General features: G+C 40.1%; 1 protein-coding gene across 1 annotated transcript in view; it reads right to left on the reverse strand.

The window, feature by feature from the left end:
- Positions 1-23,159, reverse strand: part of hectd2 (HECT domain containing 2) — a 60,984-nt gene that overhangs the window by 23,068 nt on the left and 14,757 nt on the right. The window contains exons 3-14 of the mRNA XM_085476957.1: positions 19,695-19,833; positions 19,478-19,580; positions 19,213-19,302; positions 18,566-18,630; positions 18,234-18,279; positions 14,642-14,751; positions 12,509-12,657; positions 12,294-12,417; positions 10,120-10,216; positions 9,870-9,977; positions 7,348-7,480; positions 3,073-3,161 (exon numbers count right to left, since the gene is read on the reverse strand). Coding sequence (XP_085333083.1) covers positions 3,073-3,161; positions 7,348-7,480; positions 9,870-9,977; positions 10,120-10,216; positions 12,294-12,417; positions 12,509-12,657; positions 14,642-14,751; positions 18,234-18,279; positions 18,566-18,630; positions 19,213-19,302; positions 19,478-19,580; positions 19,695-19,833 — 1,253 coding nt within the window. The remainder of the gene's footprint in view (positions 1-3,072; positions 3,162-7,347; positions 7,481-9,869; positions 9,978-10,119; positions 10,217-12,293; positions 12,418-12,508; positions 12,658-14,641; positions 14,752-18,233; positions 18,280-18,565; positions 18,631-19,212; positions 19,303-19,477; positions 19,581-19,694; positions 19,834-23,159) is intronic.

Below are 23,159 nucleotides of genomic sequence, written 5' to 3' on the forward strand. Positions count from 1 at the left end.
CTCATCAATGTTTATTCCACTTTGTTTACATCTGTTTATATTCTGTCATTTCATTTGACATCCCCCCACTGCACCACTTTCCTTTTCACTTATCTCCCTCTGTTTAGTCTCTGTTACACACTCTCTCCCTGCCCTCTGCCACATATCCACAATGATACAGTGCTGCCATGGCGACAACACAAGAACCAGGGAGACAGATAAATTAGCTCCCAGCACAGACACACATGTGGAACATGCAAAAAACACCCAGCAGCAAACACACACGTGTAAGTACACAGATTTCCACTTCTTTCTTCTTTTGCTCACTCACTGATTCGACAACTGCACATTTATGTTTCCCTCATTACAGAGGACTCGTTTACTGAAGACCTACTCCGACCTTAACCGCCGCTGTAACCGAAAACTGCCTCATCCCAAAAATTTACGTTTATGGGAACTTAAAGTTGAACGCTGGATCCCCAGTGTGCGACTCAATAAACAGATTTATGTTCACACACACACACACACACACTAACCTGGCGAGGAACGGCAGCTATTAGGTTATGTAACCTTTTGACAGTTCCCAGCTGGCTAGTAACTGAGCCCGAAGTGCTGAATCACTTTCTGGCCACATATTACACACACATGAACTCTATGAACACACACACACACACACACACACACACACACACACACACACACACACACACACACACACACACGCGCACATAAACTTTCATTGAGGAGAGAAGAATGATAATAATAACACAGGGAGGCTGTGCTGTGCATGAATGTGTAAAAAGTGAGTGAAACAATGCAAAAATATGCAGGTCCGTTTTAGGTGGGGCCGAGTCAAAATGAAGGAATGTCCACATGAACTGAAAATATTTTAAATTGAGTGAAAAATTGAAGCTAATCTCAGCCCTCCGACTGGAGAACAGGCATTTTACATTTCTGACCACCTGACTACCATTTCCTTTTTCTGCACGTGGCAACTTTCAAGCTACACACGGTGCAGTTAGCTCCAACAGCCTGAAAGAAGGTGGGAAGGTGCAGCTGCCTGTAGTCAGAAAGCTGTCGGATACAATGCAGTAAAAAATGTATTTAATTTTTAAAGTTCACATTAACACACTAACACCCAGTCTTGTAAAACAGCATCCAGATGGATTTACTGTATATAATACTGTATTCACATTATTTATTTATTCATTGTAGTTGAGTTTAATAGGAATAAATGGTGTGTTGTATTTACTGTTTTTAACCCAGACTGCAATCCTTCCCTGACCTTAACTAAAGTGCTTCTGTTGTTAAAACGTAACCACAGAGGGGACTTGCAGTCCCTGGCCTCTGCTCCCACCATCCACCACATCCACCTTCCTGTGACTTCTGCGTACTTACACGCAGTGAATGGAAACTATGATGCTTGCGAGTTAAACTCAGACGGCAATTATGTGCCTGAAAACTCAGCGAGTGGTTGACTTGATGCATGAACAGAATTTGTAGAAGACAAAGAAGTACATTTTGTAGTAACTCTATTACAAAACTCTGCAGAGCAGACAAAAGGGAAGAGAAACTGGACCAGAATCTTTGAGGACTGGGTGCCAGTTAAAGGAGCCAACATGTGATAATGCAGGAAACATAAAACCTATCATTAGTGTTTGTAATGCATCTGCTCAGAGGATCGTGCTTTATGTTCAGAATTGTCATTTTTGTGCTGGTTCACGTTATGTTGTTTTAACAGCTTGCTGTTAAATTTCCTGACCTGAAACTGAAGACAAATGTTAACTTAATCTTGTTCCAGATTGACCTGTATGATGTTAACTGTGGATGAATGAAAAGCTTGTAGTGCGTCTGTACTTGTTGCACTTACATAACAGCTACCAAAGGCCGCCTATAGCCCGTGAGCCACACTTTGAGAACCCTGAAACAGCAGGAGCAAAACAGCTGATCTTTGGTGCGTTTCAGGCTGAAGCAGAAGGATAAGTGATGAGCTTCACTGCTGACTGAACGTTTGCATTGACTTAATGACACAGACTGTATATAAAAGACAGAAGTAATGATGTCACAGTTTCAATAAAGCATATCATGCTTTATTGCCGGTTACAAAGTTGTATCAATAAGACTTCAAACTAGCAGCTGAACCAAAAACTCATGAAGGAATTGTTTACTGAAGTCACAGATTTACAACTGGAAGGCAAAGGAAGCGCCCCCTGCTGGCCATTATTATAACTGGGCTGATCATGTAACTCATGTACTCACACTAACAACAAATATGACTCAAACCTACTGAGAGGAGCACTACAATCATTTTCTCATAAACATGCAAACAATCAGACTTCCTTTTGCAATGTAAGACGCTGCCCTCTGCTGCCCAATGAAAAGCAGGTTTAAGGCAATTCTATATTAGGCTGTGTCCATTTTTGGTTTACAGTCTGTGATAAAAACATACTTTTTTAATATCATTTATTATTTAAAAACACACAAACCTGCTGTGATTCTATTTGTATTTGTTATGAAGCTCTTCGCTGAGGTCTTGTTTTGGAAAAATGATTCTGACCACGTCGATTCAATTTTATGTGCTGCGCTGAAAAAGCCTCCACAGAGCGAGGCGTATTTGTTACATGTGCAGACCCACGGCCTAAACACACACATTATAGTATCTTTTTCTCCTTTGCGGTTTAAAACGGAGGAGTGTTTGCTACGTCAGAGGGGAGTGCACGAGGAAAGCTCCTGTGTGTGGTTATTTGTGCCCGTCTGCACATTACACGCATTTATAGTCCGACCCTCCCAGAAACTCAGCAGTTTTGTCTAGAGCAGAAAAGCAGATGCTGTGAAACTGCTCTGCAGCTACAAAAACAATGAAAACGCATTAAAAAGCTAACGTGGGAGGTGCTAAACAAACTGCTCCGATGCACGTTCATTAAAAAAATATATATATATATATTATTGTCCTTCTCTTAACTTGAACCGGATAACGTAGGCAACCTCGTTAGGCTCATTAGGACCTCCAAAGAGCTCATTTATAAAGCGCTTAAACAACATTTAAAGCTTGCACATACCCTGATGTTTGTTGTTGTTCTTCATAAAGGATACAGTCCCGACCAACTGGAACTCAGAGTAGTTGTCACACTTCCAACTGCTGAACCAATGGCAGCGTGAGTCCTTCATGTAGGTAAACATCCCTAAAAAAAGAAAGTACTACATTTAGATTGAACACATCTCTTTTATTTAATTCGATACATTTGATTGGTAGAAAAAAGGATACAGGAAGTGATGAAGGCAAAAAAAAATAAAGAGGAAAGGTCATTTTTACGACAAACAGAGGGTCTGAAGAAGAAAAGACAGAAGAAAAAAGACACCTGGTACATGTAGTTGGACTTTTCCCGGAATCAGTGAGTCCCTGTTAAATTAAAAAGTGTCCACCTAAAGTTTTCAACTCAGGACTTTCAATCAACTGTCCAAACTTGGGGGAAAAGGGATTTAGGTTGAGTCGAATTGGAAAGTAGCAGTAAAACTGCACTGAAATCAAAAGCACTGCTGTTACTCTGAACACAAGCGGAGATAGAAACCAAACAGCGCGGTTTGGGAAAGTGTCGACCGGACTGCCCTGCAAGTTGAAATGCGAGGCTGAAAGAGTGCCTGGTTCATCACTGAGATCACTGAGCTATATCAGAGTTAGAGGTTGGTTCGCATCTTCCCCTCATGTGGAATTTTAAATGCACATTTGGAATTTGTGAGAAGGGGGATCAGAGGGAATTGTGGTTCTCAAAGGGTGACCGCCTCTGCAGTTCAGCAAGCAAAGGACACTGTCCCCAACTTCCATCAATGTTGTAGAGGTGTGTCAACCAGGACAGTCCAATGGCATCAATGATGTGATTACATGCAGGTGTAATGTGTAGGTGTGTACATAGCACACGCTTCTTTAGCCTCCACCTGAAAAGCTTTGCTGTTTCACTGCTGATCTGCTGGATGTCAGTCACATCACCTCTTTTCTGATTAGAGTTTCTCTGCAACTGCAGCACCTTGCTGACGTCCTAAGCATATTAAATATTTAATTTAAATAAATAAATCATTTTAAAAAAAAGTAACACACAAGTTGTTGAGACTCGAGCGCTGCTGAAACTCTTCCAGCTGTGACTGAAAGAAACAGCAGCAGTCTGTTCAGAGTGGAGACTCACATCTGGACCACTCACATCTCTGAACACACAAAATGGAAAAGACCTCATGTATAAAAGAGCCTGTGTGTGTGTGTGTGTGTGCGCATACACCTGTCTGTGTGCAGCTGGGTGTGTGTGTGTGTGTGTGTGTGTGTGTGCAGAGGTGGGGATTTCCCTGTGCTGCTAATGAGGGGAACACAGCTTTCATTGAGTGTGTTGCTTTGGGCCGACATCCCCCTGGCACCGACAAACACAGACGACCGCGGAAAGATGGAACGACGATGGAAAGAACAACTTGACCAGAGCGGAGACGCAGAGAGCAGAAAACGTAGATGCACAGGCAGACGCTCGCTTGGTTCCACTCGAGTATATTTTATGCAAATTCCAACATACTGAACTACAAAGGCTGAACGGACGCGGCCGAAACTTGGAGAAAATGCTATATCAATATTGTAAAAAGGGTTTTTTTGCCCAGACGTGATGTGAGAATCGTTTTGCAGTTAGGGGAAATGTTGGAGCGGCAGTGATGGAAACACACTTGTTGAATTGAAAAATGGAGGAAGAAAGGCTTGAGAAATGTTTTCCTCACAATTCACAGAAATTCAGTTTGGACTGAGATCTAAATGATTTTTGTTAACCACCAACTCGCCACCATTTGTGAAATGTGCAACTCAGCACAGCGCAGCTGGAAAGCGGTGAATAAAATAACTGTTTGTGATAAGTGCGTTCAATCGAGACTTCACATTAAAGGATTTTTTACTGTCTCCCCAAAAGAGCAAAACCAACAATGAAAGTATGGCGCTATGAAGCACTGTGTATGTATTTAAAGGCTGATATAACCCATGCATCTGTGCGCTGCTGTTCTCCAAGAACTATTAATAACACATGGCTGCACTATGCTGTGCGACATGCGCTTTAATTACCACGAACAGACACTGCAGTTTGTCCTGAGTGAATCCCACACACACGTGTAGTAATCCACCACTGAAAATAGTCCCCAAAAATGTGCCGTTTCCTCAACTTTGTTTCATGTTTGCTTAAAACTAGACTTTCCAGCTGTTTTAGGAAACTGTTGAATCCTTTCCAAAGGGAAATATTTGAGCCCTTTACTTAAGATTTATTTATCCACATTACCAGCGGGCATGGAAGTGAGAGTCTTTCGCTGCGTTTCCACCAAAGGTCCACGTAATCTTAGTTAATGTGTGAAAACTTGCCAAGGAACTACAGGTTCCTTCAGCTGTTGGTGACTGTCAAACACAGACACTTATAAAGGAAAGGCGGAGCAGCCAGCAAGTTCAACTCAATTCAGTTTTATGTATCTGGGGCCAAAACACAACAGCAGGTCAAAACCCGTCAATACCACTGAGAAATAAACTCTATTCAATTCAATTCAATTTTATTTACACAGCGCCAAATCACAACAACAGTCACCTCAAGGCACTTTATATTGTAAGATAGACCCTACAATAATACATACAGAGAAATAACCCAACAATCTGAAAATATGACCCCCTATGAGCAAGCACTTTGGTGGCTCAGGGAGGGGCGGGGCCATCTGCTGCGACTGGTTGGGGAGAGAAAAAGGAAGACGGGATAAATGACATGCTGTAGACGAGAGCCAGAGATTAATGGCCTTTTTATAAGTATAAAAGGATGAGCAATGAATGACCAATTTAGAAGAATGTGAAGGTAGAAGCTAAACATGTGGAACGATGGGGAAGAGGCGGCCTTGGCCTTGAGGAGGTTGTTTGTTGCGGTTGCTGACGCTGGCTTGACCAAGTAAGACACTAAAGATATTAAGTGTGAAGAAGTCTACGCTGACAGTTAACGACTATAAGCTATTACACAAATACAATAATCAGTGTCGGAAAAGGAAGTGCAGGGATTGTTTTAAGCACAGCAGACAGTCACACCAGTCTCCCCTCTGCTGCAATTTTACAAACTGGACTACTTCAGCCAGCTTTAACAGGCATTATAGGCCTTAGAAGTACTCATCTTTCTCCAGAATCAGTGTTAAACTATAAGGTGAAAGTGATACCTGCAACATCACTCAAGCACTTCTTTGCATTACAGAGCTACTGGTTTCAATATGATGGGAGGTTCTTGGGTTTTTAAAAGAAGAGTATTGGAAAAATACTCATATTCCTATCATTAGAAATAATAACGGAGTAAACCCTCTTATGTCCAGGATCTCTCTCCGTCCAGTCAACGCCTGCCTGAGGCCTTTCCTTCTCATTTGACTGTATTTTCCGTTTTATTGCCTTTTTTGTGGCGAGTTCTTTCTTTTACTGAAAGAAAAGTAAAGTTTCCACAGTTTCTCCAGCTGTTCCATTGTCCAGCATTCTTGCTACTGGGGAAAAGTTGCCAATAGCTACTGGGAAAAAAACAAGTTCTAGCTGAGAGGCTGAACACAGAGCCAGTCAAAACTTGGGACACGCATAAAAAGCAAGGCTTACACTGAACCATCTAAATAATAATGGTGTCTTTATTCTAAAGCTGTCACATCGAGCAAACGTCACATCAAACACGAGCAACTTTACATGTGATAGTTTTACCGGTCGTTGTAGAGCCTAACGCAACTGTAACAAGAAGGAGTGACTTAGCCGTGTCTGGCTTTAGATTTGGAATAAATCGTGTAAACAGAGCTAAAGGAGTTTAAAAGACTGAGAGAGCAACACTGAGAAAGAGATAGGCACAGTGACAACAATGGCAAACAGAGATAATTACAGTCAGGCAGCCAGAACAGACAAAAAGGAAAAGAGAAACAAGAGAAGAAGACCATCATAATAAGAACTCTTCCAGACTGAAATGACAGCTAATTATACAGTTGCCAAAACCAACACGGGCCACTTTTCTCAGCCATCTGACACTTATTCCCGCTGCAGTTTCACTGACCCGAAAACTCACAAAGCACGTCCACCGAGGCCTCCGTCTAATAAAAATGTACTTTCCGTTTTATCCAATAAAAATACGATTTTTTTCCGCTTGACTTCAATAATAAAATACAGCTTCACTTTCCACTGACTTTGTATCAAACGGGATTTACCTTCCAGATTTTCAACCTTATCTGTTATTCTCAGCTGCTCCCTCGAGACCTATTCAAAGAAAAGCTTTTTTTCCATTTTTATGATGAAGGCTGGATTGTGGACACTCACAGCCCAGCAGCTCATATTTCAGTGTGAATGACCTCCAATCTGAAACCCTGACTCACCGTAGTCTGTGTGAAAGATTTGTCGGACGAGTAGCAGGAACCACTCTTTCGTCAGGCCGCCCATGTCCAGCCCCGCCTCCCCGACAAAAGTCACCCGCAGCTTCTTCTTTAGATCGCATCGCTTCCTCGTCAGCTATCGGCGACAAAGAGATGAAACAAACACACACACATTTCGTTTCAGTTTGCATTGCAGAAACACTTGCTGCAGAAACCTTTGTACCCCTTGGATGGGTAAGAGTTGCAGCGCCTGAAGCGTCTGATGTGGGGTTATCCTGGGTGACACGCCTTGGCAATATTGTGTCCAGCTGTTCTGCATGTGCTTTGTGGAACTGGTGTGTGATTGCTCTTATGGTGCCCTGTTTGAGATGCTTAAGAAATCTGGGGTATCAGGCCCATTATTATGGGTTATTTGGCTCCTGTAGAGCACCAGGGAAAGTTGTGCATTGCTAACAATAAGTCAGCAAATGCAAAATTGACAGACCAGTGGTTGCGGTGTCTGCTGGGATGTGGATGCTATTTGTTCTGGTAAAGAGAGATATGACAAAAGCAGCTGATTTACTGGTCCATCTACACTCCTACCCACATCTATGGTCATGATGAGAGAAGAAGTTATGAAAGGAATTATGAAAACTGCAAGCAAGAGCCCGCAGAGGCACTTTCAGCTCTGCTTCCCAGACTAGGTGAGGAGCTCAGTGGTTCAGGAGGTGCTGAGAGTAAAACTGCTGCTCCTCCACATCAAATCAGACCAGCTGACCAGGTGCCTCTGGACGGCTCCTGTGGAGGTGTTCCAGTCACACCCAACATGGGAAAGATTCCAGTGCAGATATGATGGAGAGATTATGGTTCTCTTCTGGCTTGAGAACGCCACAAGAGCTTTAGGCACAGGTCACCAAGAAAGAGGACTGGTCTGCTTAGACTGCTGCTACAGACAGAAGCAGTAGAAAATAAGTAGATGCGGAAATATTTTCTGGGTAAAAAAATGACATCCTCTGCTATAATTTCCCATAAACACTGTTACTTAAGTTGCTAAATGGTTTCTTCAAATGAAAGTATGAAAATGCTGTGATCATGTATTCCTCAGTGTCTGCAGACTGAATATCTTCACAGGGACAGACCAGCAATTAAAGACCAAAATGAAAGACATTTGGTCTGAACCTCACTGCAGGAAGAAAATAACATTTCACATAATTTAGACTTGGATTTTAGTGTTTATCTCAGATTTACGGTTACATTTCAGATTGACGGAGGTTGAGGGTGACACATGACTGCAAAACATTAAAGGCATACTTGCTGATCCTCATGGCAGGGTCTATATATTCACTGGCCGATATTCCCAGTATTCCCACATCACAAGTTTCCAATTTTTCCCCCTTGCTTAAAACAACATTTTAAGAAATGTTTTGGTTTTTGGTTGTTATCACACTCTCAGATGTCCTAAAAATCCCAGTTTACACCCATGAGCTTCTCCTCAGTTCCTTCTTTTTTCACGATCTTTGCTCAGTACTTCAGTGGAGAAGGCACATTAACACATCTCATTTTTCATTAAATGACGCAGAACCTGCACCAATCTGTGCTTGTGTATTTCTAAAGAACATATTGTTTTCTGATTGGCTTTCTGGTATCAACTAAAATTGCATTAGGACATTTAAAACACACTAAACATAAATTCACAGTGTGTTATGGCTCAAGGTCACTTCAGATATCTGCATATAAATATGTGTAAAGATAGTAGACAAAGGATGAGTTTTTAGGGACATGAATGTTCCTGGTTTGTCTTAATTTTAATAAACAATCGTGTATGAGCAGGTACTGACCAGGTAAACATGGACAGCAAAAAACAGAATCCATTTACCAAAATTCAAATTCAAAAACACTGGGCATTGTCTAAAGAGGACAAAAGGTTTTTATTAGCTTTTTCTAATTTATTAACGATCATAAACTATGATTGGCAGACACATCAGGAAGTCTCGGCTCAGACAGCTGCTAGCATTTGTGCCCTTAGTTTGTCAGCTGATGGGTTAACGGGTTCTCAGATTTGTTTTTAGAAATCAGAAATCAGACATAGTAATCAGTAATAGGTTTCCATGCAACTGCCATACATGTTATCAATTTGCCCCTGAATTTGCCCCTAAAAGGAACTTTCTACTAAGATTACCAAAGCAGCCTTTATAAACCACCAAAAATAAAGCATAAAGCACTAAAATCAGAGAAACTGAATTTAGAAATTCCAGTTCGCACTGGAATAAAAATAACTTTCTGATAAAAAACAGAAAGATATCATTGGGAATTTGCAGGAGATTTTTTTATCTTTCTTTTTTTAAAATAAATAATCATCATGGCAGTTGTTCATGCATTAAAGATCAGACAACATTCACATTATTTCTAATTAATAAACGCCCTGATGACACCAGTCTACACTGCATGCTTTAACTTGCATATTTCAGTTTAAAAAGTTTAAAAGATGTTTAAACGTCTTGTAAAATTATTATACATCAAAAACTGAAATTTGTGAATGTACTAACCTCATCCAGTGAGTCGCTGAGAAGCTGTGCTCGTCGTACTTTAATGTTGAGAAACAGAAGGTTCATGTCCACTCTCTGCCTGCGAGAAACTTTACTGACCAGACTTTGCTGTGAAGCAAAAACACAGAATCCTAAACTCAACAGACAAGCATTTGTTGCTCATATACAGCTTCAGCAAATCTGCCTGCTCTGTGTTTCCTTATTACAATATTTTAAGGCTGGAATCAGGCTTTGTTAATGTGCGACTCACCCTGGCCTGACTGATCATCTGTTGCTCCGAGTCTTTCTGGATGATGGCTTTCTTTACCACCGTCGAGAGGATGAAGGGAAACTGACAGAAAGAAAACCTGAAAAAGAGGAAAAAATTAAGAATAGTTAATAATTCTCAGGCAGAGTTTCTTAGTCTGTTTTTCTATCAGCAGTTTCATAAATATGTCTTTCTGTAACTGCATTTCTGACCAGCTTTCAAGTGTTTTCAAAATTCTATACTTTACCCTAATGAGCAGGCTCTGAAGTCTACACCCTCCAAGCCACATGAGCTCCACAAATCCCCCACCACACCAGCCAGAGGCTGTAAGAGCCGGTCATTTCAACTGTAAACTCCAGATCCATTTTCTTTGTGAGACATTAACGAGCCGTGACACAGCGTGAAACGAACTTCACGGCTTCTGCAAGTCTTTCCATAGTTCTGGATAAACTGCAGCTGTGGAAGCGTTACTTTATTCAGCTTTTGAGGAGATACTCAATTTCACTTCCAGGAATCTTCAAAGGGATGTTAGATGACTTGGTCATGAGTAGCACTTACTCAGGGTAATGTACTGTAATATGGAGGGGCAATTCTAATAGGAGCTTACAGGCAAGTCTAAAAACGTTTTTTTTTTTTTGACAAAAATCAGTCATCACTGACTATATCATCAACCAATCATTACTACTATACTGTACTATACTTTACTACACTACAAAGTAGTACAGCATTTTATGCTTTCTATTTATTGCTGAAATCTGGAGAGTTTTCAGTTCATACAAAACTAAACTGATGAAGATTTGAATAACAAAAGTGAAGTGAATCAGAGTCATTCAGGTTTTGTATTATTGGTCAACCAATCTGAATCCAGATGACATTGATTTAGTCTCTTATATAAAGCAACCCAGGGTTATGACTGGATTTGAATCACAAGTTAAAGTAGAGTATGTTACCTTTTTGGTATTTTCAGGAACATATCTTTGTGGAAAAGTTGTGTATCCATGAGAAATGAGCAGCTCTAGCATAACCTGCTACTGCAATCAACCATAAACTTGTTACGTAGCAACAAATCAACTACTCACATGCTGACTACCATATTCAGTGATCTACAAGAAAGAAAATAAATGCCTAGTTCATACAAAATTACAACAGGGTCTCGTTTGCGCCAGTTTGTCACCGAAGAGGTACGCCCCACCAAAATGAGAGATGTCAGCTATTTCATTACATGCAGTGGTGTAAATTTAATGTCAAAGTTTCATTAGTTTATTATGCTGCAGTAAAGATGCTTGATTTGAACAGAAATGCATCTATGCTAGCAAGAAATTATTCCTACAAATCTATATGGTAATACAACATATCTCAATCCGTAACAACAAACAAAGAAAGAAATATTCAAAGTGTTCTGGTACCTAATATTACTTCAGTTATGCCTTATCAGCCTATGCATGCATTTAAAGCCAGACGTGGTCAGAATGGCTGGCTTTGGTGTCGACTACAGTAAGCCTTGGTCCTTCAATTTCTTTGTTATTTAATACTTGAGTTGGATGATACAAGCAGTCGTACTTTTTGGATTCGGTTTTAAAAGTTTGTTAGTTAAGATATTAGTTAAGAAGCCTGAATCTAATAATAAAATTGGTTCAAGCTTATGTGTTTTATAATTATATTTACATCATTTAACATTCATAGAATTACAGCAAGATGGTGCCATCTTATATGCCGTTAGTTCCACTACATTGTCAATTTATGGACTAAGAAAATGTTTGGGGGCTCGTCCGGGATTTTCACCAGGACAAGCCCTCTATCACACCCTTTCTATATGATAGTTTATATATATATATACATGTAAATATTTTAACCAAAAAGGTCATGTCCATCTAAAAGTTGATTATTGTTAAATTGCAAAATGACTCAAATGAAGTCCTGGAAGTAAAATGTATCCTATCGCCTTTGGTGCTCTAAAGAACGGTTCAAGTGAACACTAAATTTTGCGATTAAATTGAAAATCATGTTCAGCTAAATTTCTTGGCAGGTAATTTGTCCAGTATTGGCTGAAAGAAAACAAACCTAATTGCAAGATATGACTTTTAGATTTACTAATGATGCAAGCATCAGGATTTAGCAGGATTGAACCAGATGGAAAATTCATACAGTTTAATGTATACAGAAAAAACACAACTGACCTATTTGAGTTGCCATAGTTCTGCCAGGTCCTATAATCCTCCATAAAATCTATGTGTTCAAGAGTAATGTTGTAAAAGTCAGTGAAGGACATGATTGGAGGGGAGGAGACACTGTTGGCTGCATCTGAGGACAGGGAAACAAGAATAACAGTCAAATGTGACAGAAATCATCTGCAGCAGACATCGAGATGTTATTAGTTTTGCAAGAGACTCACTGAAGAGGCTGAGCACTTTGGTTGCAGAGGGAATCCACCAGGCGCACTTGGACAGAGGAGGAAATTCATCTGGTTCTGCTGGAAATAGGCGAGTGGAGATGAACTGCAGGAGGCGCTCTACCAGTTGTCTGAAACGCCTTGCAGACAGTCTGACACACACACACACACACACACACACACACACACACACACACACACACACACACACACACACACACAGATACATGGAGTTAATACTGGTGGCTTGGCAGAGTCAAACTGCACCCTGAAATATACATGTGCACAAAAATAGATGTTTACACTTCAAGGAGGAAAACTAATAGCAGCTTTGGAGAAGTTTGGTTTTTGGATCTGAGCAGAACTAAACAGAACTTCTAATTTGAAGCAGCTTGCTAGTAAATCATTACCACAAACAGCATGAATTCAAATGTTCCTCATTCAAGCCGAGAGGGAGACGAACAGAAGCTGGTTTACATTTGTGCTTTCAGGTTGTGTGTGATGTTTAAAGTCTTCTAGCTGGACAAAGTTTATATTTGGACAGTGAGGAACAATGTAATTAAATAAGATAAAGAAATTTATAAATTAATAAACATGCTTTTTTTCTATTGGATAGAAGTTTAATATTTCATAAGCCCCATAACTATTAATCTCTTACTGTTGATTACTGTGTTGACATTGTGAAAAATTTCTTTTATACTAAAACTCCCAAACAAGCTTCCAGTCTTTGCTTTCACGTCCAGGGTTCCTGCACCATAAGGACTGGATCTAAGACTTTTTTTACTGCCATTCTGAATAAAACTTTGGACTACAGCTTGTTGGGTTTTTGCAAGCAGATTCTCAAACATTAAAACAAATGTGTCCTTGTTAGCATCTACAAAAAGCTGAAATGAGATTTCCATTCCATTCCCTTGCTCGTATAGACTATTTGAGTCATATGTTGCCTGGCACCAGTTTTAGTCATGTAGTATGTCACTGACAGATTCACCAAACGTGTTCTTAGCAAAACAATATATAATGAAAGATGACCTGATAAAACTTTTCTATGATGTTTTTCTATATTCAAGCTAAAGCAGATAATATGTGTACAGTAACACAACAGCAGACAACAACTACAATACATTAGCACACAATGTTGTAACTCGCCATGAGTTTTTTTTTTTTAACTATTTAACATCCGGCTAGTCACTAGCAGCCCACCTATGATTAGGGTAGGGTCTGGCTTATGTTGACCCCTTTTTTAAATATAATATAATGCCTATTTGGAACAGTCACATAGAAAAAAGATGCAACAGCTGATGTATGACTCTTTATTTGTAATGTAACATGTTGCAGTTTCTAAAGTTTTGCCAGAAACATTTTGCCAAAACAAAACTCAAGCCATGGATAGATTATTGGTGACCTGGTGGATGTCAAGTAGTTAAGCATACTCTTTTAAGTAGAACAATTCTATTATACTTGACAGTTAATCACAAATACACGTTTGAACTTTTTTTTTTCCAGAAGGGAAAGTGTTGGCATGCAGGTCGCACTGTGTGGGCTGATTAGAGTAGGGAAAGCAAAGCTGAAGACAAAAACCAAGCTGGATGTAAAAAGAATGCGAGTGCTGTGTTTTGTCAAATTTTAGGGTTTGCACCAAACGACAGCAGAGATTCATAAAACCTCAAAACTGTGTATGTGATATGCATTAAGAAAGTGAGACTAAGCAGAGTAGTTGCCTAATTTATGTTCTCATCTCACAATTTATCACCTGCTAACCCTGCTGCAGAAACAAGATGACAAGAGCCAATCCGCCCACACATCCACGAGTTATTTAAAGCTTCAAATCCCACATTTTCCACAGAAGGCTGCACGATCTCTTTAACATACAAAATCCTCTCTCCTTAGATCCAGTGTGGATGACGAAAATCAGTAAAAGACAAAGTAATTCAAATGTAAAGACAAAGAAAATATTCTGTAGCTTTATAGACGCTGTAAAGAGACATCAATCAGAATATGATACCTGACATTTTTATTGTTTATTTAAACTGCGGTGAGGTCCATTTGTTACTGGCTGCGAACCAATATCAAACTGGTTACCACACACACGAACACACAGACGAACATACAGACGCTTGCACAGAGTTTTGGACTTACTTTTTGAACCAGTGAACCAGGAAGTGATGGTCAGCCTCAGACAAAGCTGCGATCTGCCTGAGCAGGTGAGCATAGATCACATAGGTGCTGGTGCTTGAGTACTGTGGGTTCTACACACACACACACACACACAAACACACACACACAGCAGAAACACATAGTTAAAAAGCCGGAATCCAACATGTGAACTGAGACGGAAATCGTAACACAAATGTCAAATGTATTGCATGATGCTACTAACAGAGACCTTAACAGGACAAATTGATAGAGCAGCAACTTAGTGCCTGGATGCATGTGAACGCACATGGCAACCATGGAAACGTACACAATTCAAGGTATCCTCTGCTTAAACATTTATGAGGGCATGTACTGTCTTGTATTAAATAGTATGTGAGTCAATATATACTACAAATAACTGTTATTTATGCGGGGAACATGCTAAGGTAATGAACCACATGTTCATTTTACTTGCAGTAGTTAACCATGTTAACCATTTTTGAAATTCACTTTTTTAAACATGTACTTTTCAAAGAGTCTTTTTTTAAATGTCCACTTAGGTGGACAACATACGTTTTGACTGTGTGGCAGGGCATGGAGTGACACATCAGCGTCCTATGTAGTGGTTTATGTGCAAGTATACCATCAACACTGACACAAATGCAAGAACACAGCCTTTGAATAGCTGTCCACTGTAGTGACCGCTATGTGTGAAAGGGTTAAATTGAGTTGACTGATTAAAGCATGCTCGTCTGGTGAAAGCTGTCCTGGATAATCTCAGTAAACAGTTTTCTGATGACTTCATGGGCTCATTTACTCATTTCGAGTTATAAGGAATAAAACAGTACATTTGTTAATAACTTCACCTGCTGGTTTCCAAAGCTCCATCGTGAAGCCTCAACATGAGGATTTTTGTCATCAGAGGCGGATGTGACTGTTAAACTGCATTCTCATTGGTTCACAAACTGTCAATCACAATTCATTAGCCGATGGGCATAGCCCATATAAGCCTTCTTTCTGAAACTTAGAGTTAAAGGCTACTTCTACCTTTTTATACTCTAACAGAAAGAGAAATTTATCACATAATGAAGTCAAAGGCGAGACCATAAGAGGACAGTTTTCAGTGTTGTTTTCATGGACGACAGTCAACCAAGAAAAACACGGAATAGAAATAGAAGGAAAACATCACACTTGAGCTACACCAATTACTGGATGGCTGCTTTTTAACTATGAACACTATGGATGAGCATTTACATGCAGATTCTGTCTCAGGTGGACCTTCTCCAGTGGACTGCTGCTTGTTTAGGGTGTTGTTCAGATCAGCAGGATAAGCCATGAAGTGTTGAGCAAGAGTCTGAGTCAAGTTTGTGGAACATTAGTTTTCATGAGTTTCTTATTCTTTTATTACTTGATAGGATAAAATAAAATAAGTTTAAGAGCATCATGAAGTGGGAAAATATGACTGATGGAGTTTATTCTTTATTCATGTTCTAACCATAACCAAGTGGCTTTTACCGCATGCTTGTCATAAGCATATTTTCCCTGTTTTATTTCTTACTCATCTCCTTATTTCTGTTGTTGAGTGCATTTTTAGATAAAATAAAGTGACCATAAATATCTCATTAGTTTGCATTACTAAGAAAATACTCTTTTTGAGGAAAGTACCCCTTATTTTGATAGTTTTGTGTATGATTTCTTTGACTTTTTAGAACATTTACTCACCAGTCTTAAACCTTTCATTTGGGATCACGGGAACATGCGTTAAAGGGAATCTGCTGGGTCTCCCACAAGCATCCAAACAACCCTTAAACAACCCACTAGACAAATTTGTTTAGATGAAAGAATGAAAACAAGAGTTAACTGCCCCGGTGGACTTCATTACGGCCTCATGTTCTCAGCTCTTATTAATTAACTTGGAGAGTACAACATTATAACATAAAGAAATAATGGGCAGAACTATGAAAACAAGTTGAAACAAAACAAAACAATGGTTCAAGTTGAACATAATGTTTGAGTTTTCCATTGAAAATGCTTCATGCTCAACATACGGTTCATATTTGTAAGATCCAGAGAAGGCTGGTTTACTGCAATTCCTTAAAAATCTCTCATTCGTTCAACTAACTGCAGGGCTAAAGGCCGACTGAAGTAGGATTTAAATGATTGTTATTCTTTACTTTTTTTCCTCAAGTGTGACCCACTTTCACTTTGACCGCACGCGCACAAGTTTGGATGCAATAAAAGTAATAACAAATGACAAAATGAGTGAGATAATCCCGAAAAGCTCACTTCAGTCTGAGAATGGTTATAATGCACAGATGAAGGGAAAAAGAGATGAATTTGTAGCAACCAGAGCCCATAAAGGAAGGAGAGTCATCATCAGGCAGGAAACCAACAGTCCTCAACTGCAAAATGACCTCATCCAGTCCCGATCTGTGTGTTTGTGTGTGCGTGGTTATGTTCTCATGAGAGCTGAAAGACGAGACAAGTCCTCAAAGTCAAATGGGGCAAAATCAGAAGTTTGGCTCGGCCGTGTGTGTGTGTGATGGAGGGTGGAACCACAGTGGGACTACTGTAGACTGCTGTCTTTATCTGATGCTGATCCCCAAAACCATATATGGGAATCAGACTGGACGGAGAGAACGAAAGACAGACCGAGATGAAAAATAGCATCAAAGAAAGATCCCCAAAAAGAGAGAAAGACAGAAGACTGGAATGAAAACAAGAGGCAAGATTAAGAAGAATAGCAAAGGGAAATTTCAAAAAGAAAACAAAACATTTTGATGAAAATGTCTTTGTTAAATAAGAATAAATATGGGCAAAAACTACCAAATTTAACAAATGTTCTCAAGTCCCAGTGACGTAGGCTTAAAAACCAGTCACTGAGCCCATGGTAACTACCGATTATTAGGGGACAAAAATGTGTAAACGTTAACTGTTTGGTGAGAGGTTGTTTGCTGACTGTTGTTACAAAAAACTGGTGGCAAAGAGTGCTACACCGAAAACCTTGTTGTTTCGGTAGCTCGAAGGCACCAACAGCACCCCGACTTCAAACACTTGTGAAACGGAACAAACCAGAACAGGAGACCATTCACCGTCAAAGTAAAAGTTAAACCTTTTGAAACATCTTGGTTTCAGCGGAAAGGGAAAACTTTTATTTTGAAGGTCTTTCAGGTCATTTGAACAACCTCCTTTTACTGTCGCAGTTTCATAGTCACTCAGTGGTTACTTAGCAAGTGTTTGCAGACAATCCCAAAAAGCGGATTCTGTTCATTTGGATGTAGCAGATAGTGAAGAAGTCACTTGGATGAAAACTCTATGTCCAAATCAACAGAATCTACTTTTTGGGATTTCCTTACCTGGATGATTGAACATGCATCAAGACATGATGCATGTTTAAGTGTAAAGTTGCCAACAGGGCGCACTGTTTTAGTCTGTCAGCCACTTTGCAACCCACCTACACTCTAGCTCCCACTTTCATGCTGTATCTGACTTAATCAGCTGTACTCTCTGTTCTCATTTATTTGATTTCTTCACTGATTTGTGATGAAGATTAGTTCACTGTAAGGGGCCTTCTGGGTACTCCCCACAATCGTACCTGAACGAGAATGAAGTAAGCTCGCAGATCATCTTTTGTCCGAGGCCTGAAAAAAGAACAGACCAAACCCAGAACACAGTGAGACACTGTTAACAAATAGTCCCACAATATAACAAATAACTACACCAGCAAAGAGGTACAAAACAGAGATTCAAGGTATTACTTTAAGCTATTTTACTACAATTTAAAATAAATGAACAAGAATTCCAACATCAGTGATTAGAATGTGAAAAATATCAATGAAATGTTAATAATTTCCTTTCATAAAAGCATGTATAGTAAACTTCATAAGTGGAACATGATAACACAAAGATGCAGAGAGCTCGTCTCACCCTTTCCACTCCCTCAGCAGGCTGTTAATGATCCCTTTCAGCACTGACTTCTGGATGTCCTGAGGCTAAAAACACAACCGAAAACAAGCTTAGTGTACAGAGGCCTACAAAGAGAAATAAAAACACTGAACGGCATATTCATCTAACCTTTACCACAACAGGAAGGTCACTTGTTCTACTTTTAAATTGAGAAAACGCTCACCAGGTGTGGACGACTCCAGTACTACTGCGAGGAACCCTGGAGTCAGTTTTGACCAGGATATATCTCTTAATACACATAACCCAAAAATCTCTATGACTGCCTTGTTTAATATGTGCAATACTGATCAAATTAGAAACATGCTAAATGCTTGATGCTAAAAAACTAGTTCACTTCTATGCTGGAGTATTGTCATTCCCTACAGTCAGTTCCTAAAAGCTCCCAGAAAAGCCTTAAGCTGATCCCAGCAGTTGATCAACTGCTGGGATTTGCTCCAGCAGTTGCACACAAGGTGTTGGCTGATGAGGCCCATCAAATGTAAAATATTTTACATTCAAAAGTGATTACAGGAAAACTATCGTGATTGCAAACAGCCAACAAACGAATTTCAGAGTATTTTCTCCTCGTTTCTGAGCGTATGTAAGCATGTCTGAAGGTGTGGTCTCACCGTGTTGAGCAGTGCGTCATAAACAGCGTTGACAAACTTGGTGTTGACTCCTGAGTCCTCTATAGTGTTAAACAATCCATTCGCCTCTCGCTGGGAAAGGAGTGACGGGGAAAACGAAGGCAGAGTAACACACGGAGAGAGTTAGTGAAAACTGCTTTCCCATCGCACCACATCGTAAAACAGTTCTGTGAAATTTTACCAGCATTTAAAAGTGTTTTCTCACAACAGGCCATTCGCTGAGAACCAGATTCTGTGTGTGATATACCTTGAAGGCAGCGTTGATTTCTATGAAGGAGTCAAAGGTTGTCAGGTAAAACTCCCGGACCTCCCTCCAGTCTCCTGATTGGAGGGCACGCTCCATGTCCTCCCTAGCAGCCAAAACACACGAAAGACTTCACGGAGACCGACCTCTTTACCTTTGATTTAAGGATGTTTCCTGCATGTTTAAAGTGTGTTTAAAGCTCCAGCGAACTGACACCTACTGAAACTCCTTGGTAGTCTTGGTGCGCAGGGGGATGATGGGGTCAGAGGGGAATGGAGCTTTGACCTCTGGAGGAAGAGTGTCGATGGAGAGCCGATGCTTTTGACGAACATTGCTGCATATCGGAGGCAGCTCTCTCCCTGCAGGAGAGGAAAATAAAGAAGAGGAACCAGTTCAACTATAGCACACTCTCAGTAACACTGACCATCTGCACAGAAAACATGACTTAAGGAGTTCTTTAAAGAAAAAGAGTTTAAAAAGGAATCTGGATGCCAAAGTAGAATTTTACAGGAAGCCACATCCTCTCATTTTCTCAGCCTAGTGAGCTACACAATAAAAGCTTTCTCAGCTATAGCAGCACTCACAAAGGCCTAATCACGGTCATAATATAATATCAAGTCTGCTCGTTAAATGTTCATAATGTAAAGCAGATATCTGGTTCAAGACATCTTGTTTTATGTGCAGATTATTAATAATTATGCAATGCAATCTCTGTTTCGAGACCCTCAAAACGCTTTACAATTCCACTATTCATTCACTCTCACATTCACACACTGGTGGAGGCAGCTACAGTTGTAGCCACAGGTGCCCTGGGGCAGACTGACAGAAGCGAGGCTGCCATATCGCGCCATCGGCCCCTCTGGCCATCACCAGTAGGCGGTAGGGTAAATTGTCTTGCCCAAATAATGGATGAAGATGGATGGATGGATAAAGATGGATGGATGGATGGTAGATGGATAAAGATGGATGGATGGATAAAGATGGATGGATGGATGATTGATGATGGATGGATGATTGATGATGGATGGATGGATGGATGGATGGATGGATGGATGATTGGTGATGGATGGATGGATGGATGGATGGATGGATAAAGATGGATGGATGGATGGATGGATAAAGATGGATGGATGATTGATGATGGATGGATGGATGGATGGATGATTGGTGATGGATGGATGGATGGATGGATGGATGGATAAAGATGGATGGATGGATGGATGGATGGATAAAGATGGATGGATGATTGATGGATGATTGATGATGGATGGATGGATGATTGATGGATGGATGGATGGATGGATAAAGAGGGATGAATGATGGATGGATGGTCGACGAGGGGTGGATGGATAAAGATGGGTGGGTAGATTCAATAAAAACATCAAACTGTTAATTACTCACAGCTGTAGATCTGCAGCTCGACAGCGTTTAAACTGACACATGGAGTGAAAATGAAAATAAAAACAACAACTGCAAAACAGACATTGGGCCTGTTTTGAATGTTTCTCGGAACATGTAGGTGTAGGGAATATGTGCTGGGAGACAAAAGAGGTCCACAAACAGAGAAATGAATCAACAACAGCTATTAACCCCAATCAGTGTGCAATCACAGAGGCCAGGCTGCGCTGCATAACACACATGCATTCATCTATCCTCCCACACTGATGACCATCCATCCATTCTATTTATAATTAGCCTCAATCCCAACACTAACAATAGGCAGGCGCAGCCCTGTCCAGGTGCATTGTGGGTGCTCATTCTGCAGAAGTGGAAGGATTGTGCAAGCAGAAGATAAAAGGGACACAAGAACAGAGATGGGCACGTGTTATATCACAGAGAAACTCCTCTCATCCACCAACAGAACAGCTAAATGTCTGCATTTTGTCCCGAGGGTGAGGAAAGATGCTACAATGAAGAAATCATTGTTTTAGAAAAAGTAATTAATCCAATAGTGAAAAAAAATGTGTAGAAGTAGATTTCAAATAGAAATTTCCATTTCATCACTCGTTGTGATTTTCTCAGCCTCAGTGAAAGATGCCCCCCCCCGAGTGCACTTGTGTCAGCAGGCTGCCAGTTTGGTTCGGTGTTGGCTGAGGATTTAGTACCTGGTTTACCTTTTACTTTTCTCCATCAGTCCAAACATCTTGTGCTGCTCTGTGTGTATCTGATTGCGCACAAAACAAGACGTTCTGAACCATGAAACTGTCCAAAGAGCATTCCAGACAATGGATCAAACCGCTGATCAAAAGTAAACTTTGTATTGATGGTGATTGTGAAGGAAGATGAAAAGGAACAAGCCATCCTCTGTGGATCAAGAATATCAAACATGCAAACGGTCCATGAAATGAATCAACTACAAAAGCATTTAGATTGTGCTTTGTCTGCCAAAGCCAGGACTATTTAACTATTTTGAATAAAATTATCTGGATTGGAACCAAATTTGAATTGGCTCTTTTTTTCATTATGCTCCATTTCTGTCATGAAATTCTCCTCGATGAAGGAATTAGTTGTTTCATTAATGAAATCAGACAGAAATTCATAATCAAAGAGGAAACAAAGCTGCAATAAGGAGAAGAACATATTGTTAAATCTCACCTTCCATCTTCACTCCCCTGTCCCTCACCATCCTAATTATCATTGCTTTGTCAGCTCGTATATCACTGAGCGCAGGGCTGACAACAACAAGCATCCGTTGTCATGACACCTTTTGATCATAAGAGTCACATTCATCTTTTTCCTCCTTCTCTTTCTTTCTCCAGAGTTTACTTTGATGTCTCTTGATGATGGGTGAGAGAGATCTTCCCAAAGTGTTTTCAAGTGCTTTCCATTCAATCCTGCTTTCATTGCTGCAGAGGTTTCTGAACAAAGCAAGCATCAGACTGGAGATGATGTGTGCACCTTGTTTGTGAGGCAAGTTGCACAGTGATAGCTTCTTATTCAGTCACATCACAGCAAAATATGATTGCTGGTTACCTGCTCTATGTGTGAGCACATGGCCACATGACTACTGTTTATTACAATTATGCATTTTTTTTATTCTGTTTAACTTAGTCATGCATCAAGTGGCAACCTTTGGGGCAGAAAAATGAAGTCAAGCGCTAAAAACTAGAGTAGTCACTGCAGTCAAACACCAGTGGATATGTAAACTTCTTCATTGGTCTTCCATGTACATAGTTTCCACAACTTTTTTAAGGATTCTGAGACATGGCAGCTAAAGTTCTTTGGAAATCACCGCATTGGTGCAAAAATGTTGTTTCAGTCACACTGTGACATCTTTGACATTTTTCATATTTTTAGCAAAAGAAATAGGAACATATGAGGTATTTTTGCCAGAGGCTACAAGTAAAACAGTTCCTAAAGATTCGATTTAAAATTTGTTTTTTATTTATTTTTTTGCTATATTGTCTGTTAAGTTAGCTACCTTTTTATATCTGATTGTTTCAACAGACACTTCTCTGAAACTGATCACGTACCAGGCTGGGACTGAAAACGAGTGCAAAAGCAGCCAAAGTCCAAAGAAGGACTTTGAAAGACCTGCAGAAGCCTCGAGAACTGTTACTCAAGACGACTTTAAAAAATGACGAGAAAGCTCACCGGAAGTACATACAAAGAAAATAGTGGTGGTTCAAGACTTTTGCACTTCGTTCAACCAATTTAGCCATTTTATATATTTACTGCATTGAGT

Source organism: Copadichromis virginalis, linkage group LG13, assembly GCF_057382275.1.
Source record: "Copadichromis virginalis isolate Kocher_CV1m ecotype Utaka linkage group LG13, C_Virginalis_male_GT1.1, whole genome shotgun sequence".
NCBI lineage: Eukaryota > Metazoa > Chordata > Actinopteri > Cichliformes > Cichlidae > Copadichromis > Copadichromis virginalis.